The sequence below is a fragment of the Ammodytes marinus genome, assembly GCF_949987685.1.
Source record: "Ammodytes marinus genome assembly, chromosome: 2".
Classification (NCBI taxonomy): Eukaryota; Metazoa; Chordata; class Actinopteri; order Uranoscopiformes; family Ammodytidae; genus Ammodytes; species Ammodytes marinus.
This window is the reverse complement of record NC_137231.1, coordinates 14,555,587-14,576,584: the sequence shown is the minus strand read 5'-3', so window position 1 is coordinate 14,576,584 and position 20,998 is coordinate 14,555,587. Positions and strand designations below refer to the sequence as shown.

The 20,998-nt window shown below is 40.0% G+C and overlaps 1 protein-coding gene across 1 annotated transcript in view; it reads right to left on the bottom strand.

Annotated features, from left to right (window-relative positions):
• mctp1a (multiple C2 domains, transmembrane 1a) overlaps positions 1 to 20,998 on the bottom strand; it is a gene marked incomplete at both ends in the record, with an annotated part of 123,428 nt that overhangs the window by 76,789 nt on the left and 25,641 nt on the right. The window contains one exon of the mRNA XM_080048147.1: positions 2,563 to 2,683. Within this exon, the coding sequence (XP_079904273.1) occupies positions 2,563 to 2,683 (121 nt within the window). The remainder of the gene's footprint in view (positions 1 to 2,562; positions 2,684 to 20,998) is intronic.

Sequence of the window (20,998 nt, the reverse complement as noted above, 5' to 3'; positions counted from 1 at the left end):
TACACAGACCAGTCTTTAGTCAAAGAATTATATATCTTTGTATATCATTACATAGCTCATTAAGCATATCATCAGGTACCCACAACTATCTGACCCTATAAATAGAATCATTCCACATAAGTGGAATACAAGAAAACAATGTTGCACCCATAGACTGTATATAAGGTTGCGCCTCACAAGATGGAAATAGCAACACCAAACTCTGCTGGTAAAAACATACAATTTCCAGGACTCTGCATATCCACGGATTTGATGGAGATGGAGAGAGAGGTTGCCATGAAAGCACTTGAACTATACATAGGCCTCAACTTGCAGGAAACAAGGGGTAGAGACATAGGGCAGTGTGTCTTCATCTAAGGTCACCTACAAAGCTGATAAAAGTCCCATCTGGAGCTCTTCATACATGATAACTAAGTCAGGGTTGAGAGACCCGAGGGAGAGTCTTGCCTATATAGGATGAGGTGAAATGCAAACCAAGGTAATTTTACAAGTAGAATTCACAGGGCTGAAAAATAAACATATGTTACTTATATCTGCACTCAATCACTACATCTACCTACTGTACTGAGAATCGGTAGTAACTATTGCTTCTAGTGAAGAAGTTCGTCTGGAGCCAGATAATATAATAATAATTTCTGTATAACTTACAAATATGTAAGTATTGCAGTATTTCATGTGAATGCTTGAACTGTGAGATGGTCAAAGGCCAAACTTCAATGTCCACCCTCCACCATAAGCACTCACAGACTTAAACTGAAAGCGGCCTCAAGCTCAGCCAAAATGCACGAGCACAAGAACTTAAAATGATAATAGGACTACTCGCGACTACTAAGGCTTTCCTGTGGCTGTTAAAGAGGGGCTTATTCTTATTTTGAATTTGAATTAAACCCATTTTAAATATATTAGTACAGCGGATAACTACAAGAATTGTAATATATGTAATAATGTTCAACAACAAATTCAACATGAAATGTTTGCTTCAGGACGTTTTCTTTCCTCAAATGGAGGACAAAATTCTCAAATGTCTAAACATATAAGGTTTAAAAGGGGGTGTAATGTTCTCCTTCTCAGCGAGGGCTAAAATGCTTTTTCCCAGCATGATATGTATCCAACATCATAAGGTGAAATGGGAAAGGTTAGTTGCTGTTAATGCATTAGGGTAAAAAAAACCCTGGCTTCAGAAAAAGGTAGAGGCTATTGAAGATATATTTCTGAAAAGATTTTTGCATCAAAATATTTTCTGGACAAAACTGGAAACTATTTGTATCATTTATTATTCATGTTTGGGATTTTAGTGAAACAACAGATACCAGAATTGCACTGCACCCTCTTTTATTTGATAACCCAGCTGTTCACCAGACAACATATCTGACAAGGGAGCTTAAGCTGATTGGTTCATGAGAAATCCCACCAATCCAACATCTGTCTCCTGAGATTTATCCTTCGCCTTCAGCACAACTGCAGCATCATGTAAATATGGGTCCTTACAGTACTTGATGGCATTAACTGCTTTATATATCAATATGTAGAAGAAGCCTTTTGTGAGCATTGTGTATCATCAACCCAACATGTGTTACAACAAGGTTTGCTAATAAGACAAAATGTATGATATTTTTTTAAATCCACTGTTATTTGACTGTGCGTCTGTGCGTCTGTGTCTCCTTATCTCTATAACGAGCTGTCTTGTTGGGCTCAGGACAGGACAGGTGAGCTCTGCACCTCACTGCTCATTATCCAGACACACAGGTGGTCAGGCAAAATTTACGGGAGAGAGAGGGGAAGCTTATTCAGATGTGTCGTCATGTTGACTGCTACAACCCCTAATGAGACATTGGCATCAGTCACGATCCAACCACTGTCTCTGAGAGCTTAAAAGAACATCTCTGGCACCGCTTGTTTTTGTTGGTTGGCCTTTTCACTATGCAAGACATATTCAGCTGCTTAAACACAGTATAAGGGGCTGCGCTGGGACAGCATCCACAATAGACGATACACTCCAACCCCAGTGAAGCAGTATATTGTTTAGCAGAGTGGTTTAATGTGATATAATATATTTGATTGTGGTGCAGAGCAGGGGGTGAATGAACTCAATCTCTTCCCACAATGAGCAAAACGAGTACGTGAAGCTGCATTGACCCATCACTATTACATTTCTTTCATTAAATGGAGTGAGCTGGAGGAATATATTGGTGCTTGAAAAAACTCACAGCGAGAGAGAGAGAGAGATGAGAGAGACAAGAAATGGAGTAAAAAGTGAAAGAAGAATAGATAGAGGGAACATAGTGGAAAGAGAAATATAGCACACACAAACACACACACACACACACACACAAACACACAAGAGACCAAAATACCGTTTTGGTGGGGAGCAGATGAATAGAAGAAGATACAATAACAATGAAGCTTTCACACATCATAGTAGCATCCTGGCTGCTGCATTGCCTGTGTCAGTGACAAAATAATTGAGAGAGATGGACAGAAACCAGGGCAGCCTTTATTTGGTCGGATGGATAGTCTTGATAAAGCTGTTGAGGTACCAGGAAGAATAAAGAGAGCGCCTACCTGTCCTGTCTCGGATGGCCAGGTTGTTCCCTTTCTTTAGGATGATATCCAGCTGGTACATGGCGGGAATAGGAGGTTGAGGCGTGGGATCTGCATTACTGGGTCCCACTATGTTTATGCCCTGTAGAGAGAAGAAGTTACATTGGTTAATTCTTCAGTATCATCGTTTTCATGAGGACAAAGAAAGAAAAAAGAAAAAGCACAATGAAATGACAGAAATGGCATTACATACGTTCCCCAGACACAATTGTAAAGACAAAGAAGAAATGTATGCAAATCTAGACTCATCCATTTTTAGAGACAATAACTGTAAAACTTCAGATAAGGGATGCACCAAATGGAAATTCTTGGTCGAAACTGAAACTGAAAAGAATGAAACACTTAGCAGAAAGCTGAATAAGTTCTTAATTCATTTTGCCAATTTTTTTTCACCTTTGCATAAATTAATATAATATATATATCCTGTATTCCTCCAGTAATAGATTTGTCAGTCCAGTCAGAGAGACAAAGTTATTTTCAAAACCAAAAAGACTTGGGGCTTTTGAGAAAATATTCGTGGCTGGAGCCAAAGAAGCCAGCCTCCTTGCTCTATCGATGGCTCTGAATAAATCACAATAAAAACAGCATGAAAAAGCCATAAAAAACAGAGTAATTTCTCATGCTTTATAACATTTTCTATGTGTACTTTACATAATATGAGTCATGTGCGCTCTGATAAATAATCATATCAAGCATGCAACCTCTTTGCTAAAAGTGTTAGGCTTTTGGAAGAGGTCATCTCAGTGGATTTTCGTGTCACGCTGTAGCCCTGAGGTCAGTGCTGTACTCTACTTGTACAGGCAGCCCCTTGGTGGCTCTAATCATGGTCCCTCTTGGGGCCAAAAGCCCATTAGCAAGCCACATGAAGACCCAGGCTACACTCTGGGTAGAGAGCTGGACTAAAACTCACTATCTTCCTCCATCTCTTGCTCATTTTATTTTCCCCGTCCTCATTTCTGTCTCCTCCCATTAGACAACCCGTGGGTGGGCACTCCTGTCATGTCTCCCCAGCTATCATACTCTGAAATGACGCTAGGAATAACCATAACAAGAGCAGGAACATGCTAGTGGGTCTCTGGAGGGGACTGCCAAGGCTAGCATAAGAGCAAATCCAACTATGGAGGAGCAGAGAGATCTCTCAGCAGCTAAATACAGGGTAAGGATGCAAATAGAGAGAAGGAGAAAGAGGACCCACAAGTAGACTCCGTATTAATACTGACATTGAAATGCACACTTCCTAATGAGGTTGTCAAAGCCTCTAAAATAGAGAAAAGAAACACAACTAAAAATCCTAGCTTGTTTGCAGCATTATGCATTTCAATGAAACAAACACAATATCCAAAAAACATTTGTTAAAATACTGATACTTGATGATTAAAACTGTCACCACATTCAGAGAAATGTATCCTTGAATCCCATATGTTTGTTTGGATATCAAAATTTTATTGTGAACAAGATATATCAGACTACGCACATCATTTAAAACCATACCGCAGCTGGGCGAGAAATCTGTTGATGTGTAAAGCAAAGGGCAAAGGAAATGCAGTGCATTTTTGAGGGGGAAAGTAAAAAATGAAATACATCAAAAGACCAAAATGTAATCTGATTGGAAACTGGTGCTCCAGCTTGGCATAAAAAAAATCGAATGATTGGACAGACAGACTTAAAGCTGCGTGTTTGGATAAACCTGGGTTGAAAAGTGCATGCAAGTCTCTGTTATTGAACTCTCCCTCTCTCTCGGTCTCTCTCTCTCTCTCTCTCTCTCTGCATGCTTGCGTGCATGTGTGGATACAACCAACAGGATTAGACTGCAGGGGTCAGACCATTTAACATAAATCCCCTTTTCTATGAACTGATAAACAATGACACAGAGCAACCAATGTCGAGTCAGGTCGCATCATAACAAATAGTGATTTAAGAATAAGATGGAAATTCCCAGTCAAACTCCACCTACAGAATATTCCAGTGCATGTCTGTCGCACACATATTCATGTGTATATGCCATACAACTAACAGGCCGACACAAGTTAAAAGCACACACACATACACACACAACATATAATTAATAAAATAATTCAACTCACTTTTCCATTTAAAGTCTCAATTTTAGTCAAACCGTAAGATCAACTTTTAATACTGACACAAACACACACGTCGGCCAAAATCGTGTGAAATTTGTATCGATCAAAAAAAAGGTTGCGGTGTGTAGTGTCCTGAAGCAATGTAATAAACTTCACTGTGGCAGCAATATAGACTTTATGGACAGCAATGAGATATCTTACCAGCAGGGGGCGATACTTTAACTATTTTTAGGAGACAGAGGTAGATGTCAAACATAAACATGAACAGGTCAAGGCGAAGTTTGGCGTTGGACAGCCTTAGAACCCAAAAGTACAACTCAACCACGACCCACATTGTGTTCCATTTGAAAAACGACATCAGAACCTGGTTAACGTGTCACGTTAGCACCGCTAGTGTTAGCGGCTAACTTTATCGGCTATGCGTTTCTACTCAGACTTCATCAGGGAAGTTATTTGCATATTTTGTTTTGGGATGAAGAAACATTAGGTCCTTTACAGAGAAATGTGTCTGGCCCTCAAAGTCTATGGTCGCATTTTACCAGGCTCAAATGTGTTAGTGCCTTAGCGTTGGCTCATTGTTTTGCTCAGAGCCTCGGGCTTTTAATAGCGCCACATAGGCTATTACAATCTTATTTTAAAAATTCAAATTAAACTGTCTTTTTTTTATGTATTGATGTTTGACTAGAAGTTCTTGAAATGAAGATTTCAATTAGTAAAAACATTTTTTATATTAGGCCAATACAGTATTTGGTAAAAACACACTCTATTTTCTTTTTTAATATTTAAAGGCACTACGAGTAAGATGGCACGTTGGCGTCCCCTTTGGACAAAAGCGGTAGTATTTTTACGACGCCCGCTGTCGCAAATGCTCGTGCCAGGCGCGTGAGCGTGGACTGAGAAGGGCGCAATATAGTGCATGTTCGTGTGTTGAAAGTGTGAGGACTCTTTTCGGCTCCGTGAGAGTGGTTTTGACACTGCATCAACTAATGCCAGTCAGTACACACACCTGCTTGCAATGAGTTGATTCAGCAGCGTCACCTAACTACTCTCTCTCTCACGGAGCTGTGTCCTCACAGAAAGCGAATGAATGAGAGACGGCAGTTAGTAGACTATGGATCACGATGAGGTAATGTGTTTGTGTTGTTGATGTAAATAATGACTATTTCAGATAATGGTTATCTGATGATGGTGAAGCAAAGCAAACTTTGTGTTAGTACCAACCGCTCATTCATTTAGCAGTCTAGTTTCGCTCTCGTGAAATTGTATACACGTTGCTTGGCAACGTCCTCCCGCCCGCCTATCACTCACTCTCCCTTTTCGCTTTTCTTCATTGCATTCTCTTTTTTTTCTTTGATGGTTCAGCCCCGTTATCAGTCATTTATGACGACAAATAACTGTCTCAAACAAGGCTCCCGCTCCCCTTCCCTCACCTGGAGGGATAGGCTTCTCAAATCGCGTTGCAGCGCCACACTGAAATCTGCAACCAATACGGATATGTGACCATAGAGCCTGCACGAGCGAACCGAAAATCGGACTGGGTGTGCGACCAGACCAAAAGCAGTAATAAAAACTATATAAAAACGTCTTTCTTTGCACTGATGGTCTCGTTTGCTGTTAAAGGTAATTTATGATTATCAGAGGAAACATGAGGTTGTTTAAAAGATATTTAAATGTTACTCGTATCCGCTTTAAGAAATAATAATTAAAACAATAATTGACCATAAAGGGGGCGCCCTTAGCTCAGTTGGTAGGGCGTCCCCCCCATGGGCCTCGGCCAGCAGCGGACCCAGGTTAAATTCCAGCCCGCGGTCGTCCTCTGCATGTCACTCCCCTCTCTGCCCCATTTCTACACTGTCAATAAAGCATACGAAAAAATGCCAAAAAAATATCTTCAAAAAATAATTGACCATAAAGGACATTTCTTTAAATGCCCATCTCTGATGTAAATACAGGAGAGAAAATGAATACATTACACTGCATTTGCCCCCAATCCAATGAAATTCAGACATCCGTGCACTTTAAATGTACGTTAAATAATCCCTATGGAACTGCACTGGAAAGTTATCTGGATGTTCGGATACAAGCCTTCGCCATTTCTCAGGAAACCCTTCTGATTGGTTCTCAACTGAATCCATTTCAATCAATACGATTTACTTTCCCATTAACTAAATACTACTTTGATGGGATAAACAGGGTTCAACATTGCTTTGAAAGTATTGATCGCAACCTTTCATTCTTCCATCGTCTCTCCAGGGAGCTGTTTGCATGCATTATGCAATTGCATGCACAAACAGTTTGTGATGCTGCATGTTCCTTCATGTATGTGAACGTGTAGGGTTGTCAACAATGAATCAGTGAGGGGAGGAGCTGATCTTTCATCAATAAATAAAGACATATGATGTAGATAATCGATAGTATAATCCACACAAACGATTTTTGTTAGACTTTAGACTTTATTGTCCCCAAGGGGAAATCCTTTTTTACGTCACAGGTACATTTATATGTATTTACATTTAACGTTTATGTTTCACATATAAAGGGCAAATTGATAAGTAAAAAAAATGCTAAAAAAAATACCGCTTTGGGATATCAACCACAGGCATACATTTCTTATCCAGGATTATATGTCATGACAGTGTCTTTATGGAGGAAGAAGCACATATTTAGCCTTGGGCACTGTGTCAAGGCAGACTCGTTTCTCACAGCAATGGCAGGTAATTTCCAGGCTCTGCGCCTACGTTCCTTCTGCATAACAATAATCCTATTCCTGCTACGCTCATTAACAAGAATGCTATGGAATTTATCCTTCTGTTAGCAGAGATGCAACTTCCTGCAACCCAACATAAAACCTTCATTTGTCTTCCCTTTTGATGGCATGAAATCTTCTCCGACCATTCATTCATCTGTCCAATAATCTTGTCATCTTTATAGTTATTTTTATACTACCATGCAGTAGGGTTGAAAAAACCTCGGAGGAGTAACTGTCCTGAAATCGTTAGTGATGGCGAGTTAGCTAGTAAATATCATATAAAGTACAGTCCCTATGGTGGACCGGGACTAGATAAACCCATACACAAAATAGGCCACACAAAAAAACACTTAGAAACATAACCATTGATTGATTTGCAAGTTTTTGTACGAATAATGGCTAGACTTATTTGCATAAAACGTGACTGGCTGGCGGCTGCTGTACTCTTAGTGTAAACTTATGTGAAAAAATACAAGTCCATTTAATTTATTTTCATTTTCCTGCAACTGAAAACCGAGATCCATCAGTTCCACAATGCCAAAACTTGAGCACTAAAGTAAGGATGTAAAATTGGATTTTACTGCACTACCTAGCTGAAAAAGACTGCTTCATCATTTTGTTTTCTTGAGGGCATGGATGTGTCATATTCAGGCAAAAATATAAGATTTTAGATGAGCGTTGCTATGCAACCACAAAAACCTTGATGTCTAAAAAAATACTGTATAAGGTAAGTTGGAAAACAATATGTGTAGCTTAATGGAAGGCTTAGTATGACCCAGTGATACTTAACAAATAAAATTACCCACTGACTAACACATGGAAAAGCACATCAATGTATCAACACACATGGAGAAGACTATTGCGAACACAGACACATGAGGATATGAAGGTCTGTCAGCAAAGCCTATTGTATAGAAATGCATCTTTCATCTAGCCTACTGGATCTTATTATAGGACATATGGGGGAGGAGAAGAGTGGAGAATGAAAGATTCAGGCAGAGGTTGTTTCCCGCTGTATATTACAGTACACTACAGTAAATATCTATCTCAAGACCATCCTGGCACTAAGAGTTTCTCTTGAGGTGAAGCAATGTTGTGATGTCTGCTATGCTATGTAAGTCAAACCTTTTTTTTTTTACTTTCTCTTGAACAAATGACGAACAGCCAGCAAAACCAGAATCGACAAAATGCCCTTACATCAACTATAAGAAGCACGTCGTATGCATGGACCTAGGGTTGTATGTGGTAGTACATATACATTTTCATTAGGGATGGGCATAATTGATCGATTAATCGATCATTGCTCATTAAGAATATTGTCGAGCACGTGAAATTGTTATCGATCATATAGCCGTTGTGTTGCGCAGTGTGAGTCCGGCAGCACAGCAATGAGTTTCACTATGTGGCAGCACCATAGACTGTATGGGCAGCAATTAAACATCCTACCAGCAGGGGGACATACTTAACTAGTAGTAGGAGACAACAGAACAGGCTCAGGCAGCAGCCTGCGAGCTGCCGTAGATGTCAAAACAAACAGGAAGAAGTCAAGGCAAAGTTTGGCATCGGACCGGACAGCTTTAGAACCGAAAATAACTAAGTTCATTAAGCATTGTGAAACCTTGTATAAGTACAGCACTTAAACAAACCGAATTATGTACCACTTGTACATTGAAGCCTACATCCGACCCTGTTTAACGTGTGACGTTAGCGCCGCTAGTATTAGCGGCTAACTTTAGCGTCCATGCTTTCCTACTTCGCCTTCATCAGGGAACTAATTTGCACATTTTGTTTATTAGATGAAGTAAAGTTAGGTCCTTTACCACTCAGAGAAACGTGCCGTGCCCTTATGCAGTATTTGGCAGCATCTTAGAAGGCGCATATGTGTTTAAACTTTAAAGGTATCGTAGCATTGGCTCCTTGTTGGCTCATAGCCTCGGGCTTTAACCAGCGCCGCATTTTATTATTATTTTATTTTAAAAAGTTGCCTTGTCTTAATAGATTGTAGTTTGCCTGGAAGATCTTGGAATAAAGATGTAATTGAGTAAAAACCTCTTGTATACAGTCTATGGTAAAACGCTGTATTTTGGATGTTCTGTTGGCATTTTTTAATATGTAAAAAAAGATAACGATTGCTCGATAATTGCTCGTTAATTTTCCCGATGATCGATCAATGAAATTTCTTAAAATGCCCATCCCTAATTTTCATAATATTGTTAAAATAAATAAATAAATGATAATTAGGTGCTCGTCAGTATAAGCACATCACATTAAAAAGCAGTGTTCAAACTCATAGTTGTGATTTACCACTTGATCAGGTAGCATAAAGAAGGTTCAAAAATCCAAAATGTCTAACCTCAATAACTGAATGAAATACAATAAGCGCACCTCAGAACATTGACACTGAACACCCACACAGTTCAGACTGAGCCATATTTCCATTCAACTCAATAAAGTCATCCTTTCATCAGTGACAAATGAATCATATTTCTGTCTCCTCTTTTATTCAGATCATCTTCACTCCTAATGTTTTTACTCTCTCAGCAAGAATACGGAACAGTATCAACATTGCGAAACCACGTTTACATCAGTATTATGTCAATTTAAATATCAGAACTATATTATATTTCTGTGCAAACTGATGAGACATAAACATGCACACTTCTCTTTCACATCACCCAATCCATCACAAAACCTTAACAAAAGTTCTTCAATAAACTTTCACAAGGTGCTCCATTGGATACCAATATCTCAGGGCCATTACTGAGCCTATAAAATACAATGCGACAAAACAGCCGGTGAAGAGCTCAGCCAGGTAGACAGCAAACAGCCACTTAGCTAGATGATGAGGTATATTTACTGTGTTCTTTTCTTAATAATAACAGTCCAGCAGTGCACTGTGCTCACATCAAACTTCTTCACTTCTTCTCATAGCATTATAGATAAAGCTGGTCTCAGACTGGGGTAATGAGTCTTTTGATGCAGCACGATGACAAGTGTGTTTGAGTAGGTGACACAGTTCAAACTCTGAGGAGATGTGTCAACAGTGACCAACTATATTGATACCTTGTAGCAGGACTTAGTGTGCCAGACTTCACATAAGAAATACAGAATATGTGTGAATGTGGAGGAAAAACACAATTTAGTGTGCATGCAGGACAGACATCTTTGTTTACTGTCTGTTACATTCACATTTATCTCTGAATGTCACTTATATTCCTGAGACAGGTGCTAACGTCAAACTGTATTCATCCTCCCCTATTCAGGATGCTAAAAGACAGTTTAAAAGCCCAGAAGGTGATATTTCACAGTCCATCAATTCTGCATGTTCACAAAAGAGAAAAACCAGTGAGGGAGAGCCAGAGTCAAAGAGATGGAAAGCAAGTGATTAAAAAGTGCAATGAAACGGTGAACGGGGAGAAAAGCAGTGCATCTCTTGACACTGACAGCTCAAGGAAAAACCAATTCCAGTTGAAAGACAATAACATTCTGCACTTTTTTGCTAAGGAGACTTGAAATTAGGATTTAACTACAACTAGCTAGAAAAAAATAGCTGCCATCCAGAGCAAAAAGAAGCACATAGACAAGTCCGACCACAGCAAATGAATTAGTCTCAAAGTTAAACAACGCTCCCCATACAAATGACACCACAATATGGTATCTTAACAAAAGTAAGTTTTCAGGTGTATAGCCACAAACAAAAGAAAAAGCATCACCGTACTGCATCCACACAGCTACATTAATATTTCATCCAGCTGAAACTGTTTTGTATTGTGTCACTGTCTACTGTCAGACCTTCCCACAGCTTCCCACAGTTAATAAAAAATCATTCTCTCATGTTATCAACTTAAATGCATTCATCCATGACCGCAATTAATAGGACTTCATAGGTGATATAAAAGAACGACTTCCGAGATGAATGAACACCCAAAGGGCTCTTAGTCTCTTAATTAAATAATAACTCTCCTGCACCTGTCATTACACTACCAAACATTAATCTTTTTTTTTCACAAGAACAAACAGAGGGCATTAATCTGGCAGACATGAGCCCGATTGTGTAAAGCACAATGGATGATGAGAAAAGGAGAATAACTGCTGTATATAGCTTTGAGTGACTAAACAGTAAGTACAAAATTAAATGTCACTGTTTAACAAAGATGGAGGGTGGTGAAGCATATGCTGCTGACATTTTTTTTGTTTAGTCTGTGTGCAGAATCAGTTGTGAGTGACCCATAACAATTTAAAAAAGATTGTGGGGCGCCCTTAGCTCAGTTGGTAGGGCGTCCCCCCCCCGGGCCGGGCCCAGCAGCAGACCCGGGTTCGATTCCCGCCCGCGGTCGTTCTCTGCATGTCACTCCCCTCTCTGCCCCATTTCACCTCTGTCTCTCTGCACTATCAATAAAGCATAAAAATGCCCCAAAAATATCTTAAAAAAAAAATATATATATAAAAATTATTGTACATGCAGACTGTGGGGTAGTCAACCTGAACATGCCTCAGACAGAAGTATCTGAGCTGAGTCGCGATCCCGAACTCCTTTGACATTGTGGACAGAGCAGCAGGAGCTGCATACATCACTGTCAAAGTGGATTAGAATGTCCCAAGAGCCTCCCCAGCCTTGAAGAAAACATCCCGCTCACTGCTAGTAGAAAAAACAATGCACAATTTCCTTGAGGGTTGGAGTACGGGATAGATTTGCTTTTTTTTTATGTTTTATATATTTTTTAATTTTTGTTTCTTTAGTTTGATGTTTTGTATGTTGTGATGGTGCAGTTGTTTGTTTGTTTGTTTGTATTGTAAAAAAAAATACTGCAATAAATATATTGTGAAACAATTAAATTAGGCAAACTTCCACATAAGACATAAGACAAAATTAAGTATAAAAATTAAAATAAAAAAGATATAGAAACAGATCATGAGCGATAATAATCTGAGATACAGTGTGAGTACTATTATTTCAATGAGGAGAGACTAATTCAAAGAAATGTTTCAAAAATAATTCAAACAAGTAAAGTGATAAAGGGGGTAAAGTGCAAGAGAATGATGAATGAAGTGTGGAACAAGACATCTGAGGTGAACTGGATTTGATGGAGACCGAGGTGAATGGTGCTCGGGAGCATTGCGTCGACCTGACACTGAAATGACAGCTGACAGTAGCAAAGAAAGGACGGTTTCAACCCAAGTTGAAAAGACTGTCCGTTTGAGGATTGACGCAGCCTCCATGCGTTTTGACAACTTGTCCGAATTCATTAGAATACTCCACACAGTAAACCTGAGGCTTGACTTTGCTGACAGTACGTGCAATTGTGTAAATAAATTATGTAATGGTTTTCTTGATTTCTGTTTTGGAAATCGTAATTGGAGAACATTGCCAGATTCATGTCAAATAAACAATGTCTTACATGAAAAAAGCCTTGACAGAGTAGAGAGAAGGATAGAATAAAGAGAATGAGAAGGAGAAATTAAAGAATAGGAAGTGGGTACATCAGCTGTTCTGTGCAGTCCCTGAGCCACAAGAAAGATGGAGAGATCATCATCCTCCTACTTATCACTCATAATGTCACCCCAGCAACTATAATCTTGTGCTCTGACCTCCATACCCAAAATAATAACCCAGTTTCCTCCCTTTCTGCCACCTTTGTCAAGACCCTGCCTCCCAGGTGCACCAGATGTCAAGGCAGACCTACAGTATGTGGTTTGGCCCACTTTGGTTTACGGTGGGCGACTGACAAACACTGCGCCCAATCCTGGAGGAGACCAAAAGAAGGGAGAGTCTGAAAAACATTACAATTTTGTTTATAAAGTGTCTATGTTCTCAATTACTTTATAATACATTATTGTTTCACATATTGCAGCATTTGGCGATTGGTTTGTGAATCACTTCTAGTGATGGTACCAGTTAGTTTATGTTTTAAGTTTGTTTGAATTGTATTGAATGCTGAGGAAAAGACAGTAATACCTGCAAGAGCAGAAAGATTCTTAAGTGCTCACGGCAATGAAATAAAGTGCAGTATGATTAAGATAGAATGCACAGCAACATTTTGATATTTAGTTATGTCCATTTGTTAGACTATATGTTCATAGTGTTCTGTTTGTTTTATTAAGTGTAAGTGAGTTACATGAAACTTATTGTATATCTGAAAAAGAATGACTGTATTCTAATCTAAATTAAAGGATTATAATCATAATGTCTGAATACGTTTTTGAAATAAATAAATCTGTTGTCCATGGTGGTGAATCAGTTGAATACTTTATCTAGATCACAGATATGACACCCAGCGGCCCCATACCCATTACAATTTCACACTTCCCTTCTCACTGACACCACAATTAGAGCATTTCTGAAAAGTCAATCTTCATCAGGCAAAAGCTAGCTAACACTTTGATATCTCACTGTTGGCATGCAGGGAAAACACACACAAAAAAATGTTTTTAACACATCTACATAAATATTGTCTGCTGTGGATTAAATGTGTCAATAATACCACATCCTGATGCAAGTGTATGACACTTTCCTTGGCAACATATTCTGCTGAGAGGTAACACATGATGACGAGAGTTGTGAGAAATTGCATTCGAATGAATATTGAGAAGGATGTTTTGGCTAATTAGGAACATATGAAACATGAATTTTCCAGGAATTCAGGGATTGTTCTTTCTAGAGAAAAAAGCAATGTGCTACAGCTGACAGCCACACACGCAGCCACGCTTCATAAATAATTAAGAAGGAAGATTTTCCACAAAGAGAAAAAAAGACAGGCGAAGGTGAAACAAGAAGGAGGGGGATAGAGGAGAAAGAAACATCAAATTGATTAAACAGAAAAACTGCAGACAGCTAAAAAGATGTATGCGGATAACTAGACAGAAAGATTATGACACAGCACGAAAGATGGAATCAGGAAAGAGAAGTAATGAGTAATTAAAGCTGGGGTATATGATTTCTGATTGGTCAAAGTTAACATGAGCTGTACACTTTGACCAGTCAGAGCGAGGCTCCGATTCTCTGTTCTTATTGGCTGTTGGGACTGTCCATTCACTTTGGCACGACGTTGTTGGTGTAAAGCGTGTCAGAGAGGGACAATAGGGGAGGGACCAAAGAGAACAAGTGGAGCGGTTGAGGTATTTGAATTCGAATCTCTATCCCAACTGCCATTTTTTCCCCAAATCCTCCACCCCAGCTTCAAATGAGTGGGAAAAATGAAGGCAGGTAGATGGACCAATAGACAAGCAAGAAGTATTTTTAAAACACAGCCAGACACATATACAACCCCTGTCAAGCAACCGAAAGTCTAAGATCACATTCAACTGACACGTGTCACAAACAGACAACAGTGCGTTTCTGAACAGAGCAGAGCACATCCATGCCTCCATTTGCTGGCTCAGCAACTCAACGACAGATCAGAACCAGCACACAAAGATTGCTGATTTCCCAACCACCACAACATGGACATATTAAGGTCTTACTTCTGCCGGTTCAGTCCTTGGAAGCCCCTGTTGTGCCTTGTATGCATTATTAATAACACCTATGTATGTGCCACTCGCATACTGAAAGAATGATACTTAGAAACCTTAATAGATAGGGGGCGCCCTTAGCTCAATTGGTAGGGTGTCCCCCCCATGGGCCTCGGCCAGCATCGGACCCGGGTTCGATTCCAGCCCGCGGTCATTCTCTGCACACGTGGTTTGTACGAAACTAGTGCCATCATGCATTGATATATACTGTACATCTAACCCAGGGGTGTCCAAACTACGGCACGCGGGCCAACTACAGCCCGCGGCCCGCTTTTTATTGGCCCACGGCCATAATGTAATATGGCCCTTTTAATTTTGATTTAATTTTTTGGGGAAAATCCATGTTTCCTTCTTCAATAGCTTCTAATTCATCTGACACAGTGTCTCCAAATTATTTGTTCATACAAAATTATTCAGATTAAGCCTCTTCATTTTCCTCTCAAAGTGCACCAGATTCATGCATTTCACTTTATAAAGTTAAAAAAATCTCCCGGGACCCCCCTGCGAGGGTCGGGATCTCGGCTGGCTACTATTTTCACCCAGCTGGACATTGGAGGCAATAGCAGAAAACACTGGGTGTCTGAATGGCATTTAACAATAGTCAATGATTTGGTCAGCCCTAACATTGGAGAGGGGCCCCCTAATCAAATTCTGCTTAGGGACCCATGAAGGCTTGGGCCGGCTCTGAGGGGAAATGTGTCTGTTTAATTTACAAGGAAAGTGTTGCCGTGAAGAAGGATTACAATTTACGAAGACACTATGAAACTAAACATCGGAGCAGCTACATGTCCTGATAAATGTGTTATTTTTGCAAAGTGGCCCAGCCCTTCGTAGATTTTTCTGTATGTGGCCCTCCGTCAAAAAAGTTTGGACACCCTTGATCTAACCTAACATAGATTTTTCTGCACATCCTTAAACTGCCTTTACTCATTTCACTCTCAAACTTCCTATTTCTGTAACTCAAAGTGGTTTAAAAATACATTTTAAAAAGTTGTGAAATTAAATAAGAAGCTAATATCTCCTTTTGAAAATCACTCCTGTGTGTGTGTGTGTGTGTGTGTGTGTGTGTGTGTGTGTGTGTGTGTGTGTGTGTGTGTGTGTGTGTGTGTGTGTGTGTGTGTGTGTGTGGGGGGCAAAACGGCCTGTGAGCCACTAAACTCTTACTGCTTGCAGAAACAGTACTGATTAGTGCTTTTGCCTCATATCCTGCAGCTTCTGCCATACTATTACTAATGGGACAGAGGGGAGAATCTGTCAATCATTTTCCTCATTAATTTATTTGGGAGATGTCTCCCCCTTTTCCCTCCCAATTTAAAGTTCCTGCTGTTGTACTGGAGAGGGTGTATGGCAGCTATGTGTTCTGAGATTGACTGTGTGACAAGGCATCAGTTATGACTTCGAAAGCCCTTCCCTGGCTGTCAGAGTCGAACTGCATCTTTTCAGATACAACTCATACGGCATTGCATAAATACAGCGTTTAGTTTTTTAATGCTGTGGCACCCTCACATGTTAGGGAAGAGCTACTCTTGTTAACTAATAGCTAAGCTTATCCAGTAAGACAGAATAAGTGGGAGTTGCCGTATTTAAGACAATGAATGAAGGACTTAAGAGGAAATCTTTTGAATATGATCAAGCATGGTCTGTTCTGTGAAAGTTTAGGAATACTCACCAAATGGACTTGCATCACTCCAGGCCATCGATTTATCTTCCTAAGATAAAATATATTTATTTCTATAGAATATTTGGACTGCTGAACCGTAACACTATAGATCAATTTCTTAGTGACAATACCATGCAATGAATGCCTACACAGTATGCCCGCAATAATTTCATGTCTAAAACAAATATACGCATCTTGATTTTCACTCCATGAATCAGTTTGTCTCTGTGACAGACAGTGCCATCCCTACACAACGTGAAGACGGTGCTGATCAAAGACTATAGTACCACCTCCACACTGACAAACAAACCAACTGGCAGTATGACAAGAGTGAGTACGTTTTACCATAGATAGTATTAAAAAAAATGTACACGGTTTTGAAAGAAAATGCTAAGACTATAACATCAGAGGAACTGTAGGAGAACATGGCATCACTGCAATGAGCAGGTGATGAATGTGAAGCAAGGTGCCAAGTGATGAAAACAGATGGTGGTTAATAAACACAACAGAGTACACAGTACACTGGCCTGGCAGTTTTAATCAGACCTCGCAGTTTAAGCTCATGCACTCATAACAATCTACGAAATGAAGGGCCTTTTTTGCCACTGAATGACAAGTGTATAAATAACCTAGGTGCCATAAAGCTTATGAGCAATATTCACTTGAATAAATATCCCCCATATATATTTATTTGCATACAGAGGAAGAGGGTTGCAGCTATTATTCATCCCGCAAGATAATACTGATTGTGACACTTCATTCAAAACTAATAAATAAGCTCGTCCACAAAGGGAACATCTCCTTCAAAGTTAAATTTACTAGCATCTTAAAATGTTTTAGTTTTCACGGAATCTAGTGAAGCATCCTGTGTATTTCCAATTGAGCTACTACAAAATCAGCAACCAACCAACCATAGTATAGAAGAGTAAGCCTCCGGGTCTCCCCAGTTGGGACATTTACAACAGAAAAATGCTGAAAATGGTGGCTATCGCTGAGCTCTGCTAGGCACATTGACAGGTAATCAGTCATAGTTTGGAGGTGCATTATTATATTTTGAAAACTCTATTTTTCTTGAGCCAGAATAGCATAAGTTGATCTTTTTTTGTTTTGTTTTAATCTAACACCCCACACTGGTTGGATATAAACAGTTTGTTGCACAGCCAAAGTTTCTTTATTATTAAATGAATTAAAGACTCCAATATCGTCTCTTCTTATTGGCTTGTATGTGGATTTTATTTCTCTATTGAAAATAAGGTATAAACATTATTCTGTAATTTAGTGTATACAATGTGCATGACAAAATGAACTTAAAAAAAACAGGAAACACATTCTACTTAAAACTCTGTTGCTGATGCTGCACTTAGTTAAAAAATGTTTTTTAAATACAAACACACACACATCAGTATCTCCCAGAAGAACCTCATGTGTGCACTGTGAATGTATTTAACTGTACTTCGTATGCAGGCTGTAACTACCTCACCATAAGTCACCACCTTACTTGCTGCCATATGTAGAGTGAGAGAAAATATTTGATTATTTTTGGAAGAGACATTTTGAGGACTGATGTAAAAATGATAGTTTTTTCAAAAGCCTCTTTGCCATGAGCTCAACTAGAAAATTGATTTAAAAAAAACTGTAGTTAAACAATCAAGGGGTGCCCTAAGAAACCTTGCAATTGATCCAGCATTTGCATTTGAGAGGACCAATCAATAAAAGGTAGAGTCACTCATCATACCTTCATCAGACCATTCCTCTTCACTCTCCTCAGGCAATCCCCACTGCTTTCATCTGTTGTAGTATTTTCTCTTTTTTTGGAGAATGCTCGTTGTCAAAATCACTTTTATGTCAAAAACAATGAGATTCTTTTAAGATGAGCTACCTGTCCGTGCTGTTTGTGTGCTGATAAAAAACTGTGTTAATACACAGTCTAGGCTCTGTAAACAGGTATGTTGCTAGCAATGTGGGCCCCCTTTGTTTATATATGCTTTGTTTACATGCCAGTTTAAAGAGCCTATCCTGTATAACCACAATACATGGGATCTTCTCTCTTACCTTGCCTAAATCTTTCTTTCCTCCTCTGACTTCTTTGAATTGTCTTCTGTATTTTCCCCTCTCACCCAGCCATGGCTCTTTAGCTCTGATTCTGAGCACGTTCAGCACCAAGCCCTTGCAACAGGATTTAAGGGAGCAACAAGACTGCGGCTAAAGAAACAGGCAGAGGGAGTGGACCGGGGACAAGTGTCCCTGGGTGGGATGGGGTGGTGGGCACATGAGCCTTCTCTCCTCACATATGGGAAAGCAATCCTACAAATTTATCAATCTATCCTTTTCTTAGCCTTTTTTTCTTTCTTTTTTTTACCCATAATCTGTTTAAGATGGAAGAAAAAGCAGGAAGATACTTGTCTTCAACTGCATTAATTGGTCCATTTTTTAAACCCAAGTCCTGTCATTTTTTCGCCTTCTCTTAAGCTTCTTGTTCTAGTTCCCCTAGTTGTTGCCCTTTGCTTCTGGAGTCTGACAGTTCCTATGTCATGTCACACTATAGCAGCCAGCTCAGGTTCCACACTATTGGAAACTGGACACGGCATACACAATGCACCCCACACGTGCACAGACAAACAAACACAACGCCTGCACATAGTGTAAAGATGCTCAGTCCCTTCAACTGGCAAGTCGCAAAATAAACAAAGCAGGTTTATGGAAATACTGTATGAAAATCTGCTTTGCATGCAAATGTGCGAACATGCTGGAGTGGTCGACACATGCTTTTGATAATAAGCAGCACACTTTAATTCCTTTGTCACCTCACTCAACTGTCTGAAATCTAAGAGGAAGAGAACACGCCTGTACAGCCTCTACGCTCCTCTTTGCCTTGACACAATATGTTAATTACAGATACATAAAAGCAAAAAACATCAGTGTACAGATATTAGCAGACTAGAATACAAGGAAAAACAGAAGGTAAACAGTCAAAACAGCATTGTGTGCACATGTAAGTGTGCTGCTGTGTGTATACCTACAGAAAGGCTTCGTCCCGCAGCTGAGAGAGGCAGCACAAACATCCAGATACTGAACACGCTCCGGTGTACTACAGCTACTGCTGCTGGCTTACTCTACTAAAAAAGAAAGCAACGCCCACACAGGCGCACACACAGAGGCGACCGGCTTGCTCTGTACCTAGCTCACACATACACACAGCAAAGGGGCAACCAGATGTGAGGTTCTTGTATAACCCACAAGCTGCCTCACAACTCACACTGATTTCTCTCCCCTCCCTCCTCTCTCTCTCTTCTATCTCACACACACACACACACACACACACACACACACACACACACACACACACACACACACACACACACACACACACACACACACACACACACACACACACACACACACACACACACACACACACACACACACACACACACACACACACACACACACACACACACAGAACTGCAGAGATCACTGTCTCACTGTCGACTGAAAAAATACAAGCCATGAGGTGCAATTGGATTATAGTGTCTTGGTAAAGGACTATAGAAAAGAAGGTGGGGATCGTACCATCACCCTACACAAGCATTCTTTAAATTATGTATAGATTTTCCCTCGCATTTCGCTTTTTGAAGCCCCTCAGACCCATAGGTCCACTCACACTTATACTGCCTAAGAATATTTCTCAGCACTGTGTGGTCATGCAAAAAATTGGCTTGACCGACATTTCCTTCACTCTTCTCGTCTCCGTCTTTGATGCAAGCGCTCCAATTTATATATTGTTTAACTAAAATCTGCCCTCTGACACATATAACCACCAGTGCTGTGGAGGCGCAACCCTGCTGAGATTGTACTTCCTTTCAGGACATCATGCTGAGGTAATTCCGCTTTTTGACTTAGTTGTCCAAACAATTGTGTGTGGAAAACATTAACAATGACCTCAAGAAGGGTTGGCTGAAGTAAACGTTTCAAAACTGGCTTGTTTCAAAAAGCATATATCTTAAGCCACAGAAGCCCAGAATTTCCCCACTAGGTGTCACACGTCCCTCAGCCAACAGTGCTCCTGACAGGAACTCAATGGGGGCTTGTGAATTAAAGTGTAGGCGCAGATTTCGACTTCTTTTAAATTTAGGCCTCTACCATCACATCTCCTCTTCACCCCAAAACACATGAACTTTCTAGTAAACAACAGTGGCCCTGACCATGTGCCTTGAGCAGTGCCAGCGTGTGTCCCCTTCCCCTCGCTATAGTTTGATCTCCTCTGCTCTCTTTTCTGCAGCAGCAGTGATGCCCTGAGACTGCAGCCAGAGCCCTAAATTGAATAACGCGTATGGTCACATTGCCTTGTTGCTTATTGTTAATGCAATACGAATCGAGTTGGATTATGTAAATATTGTA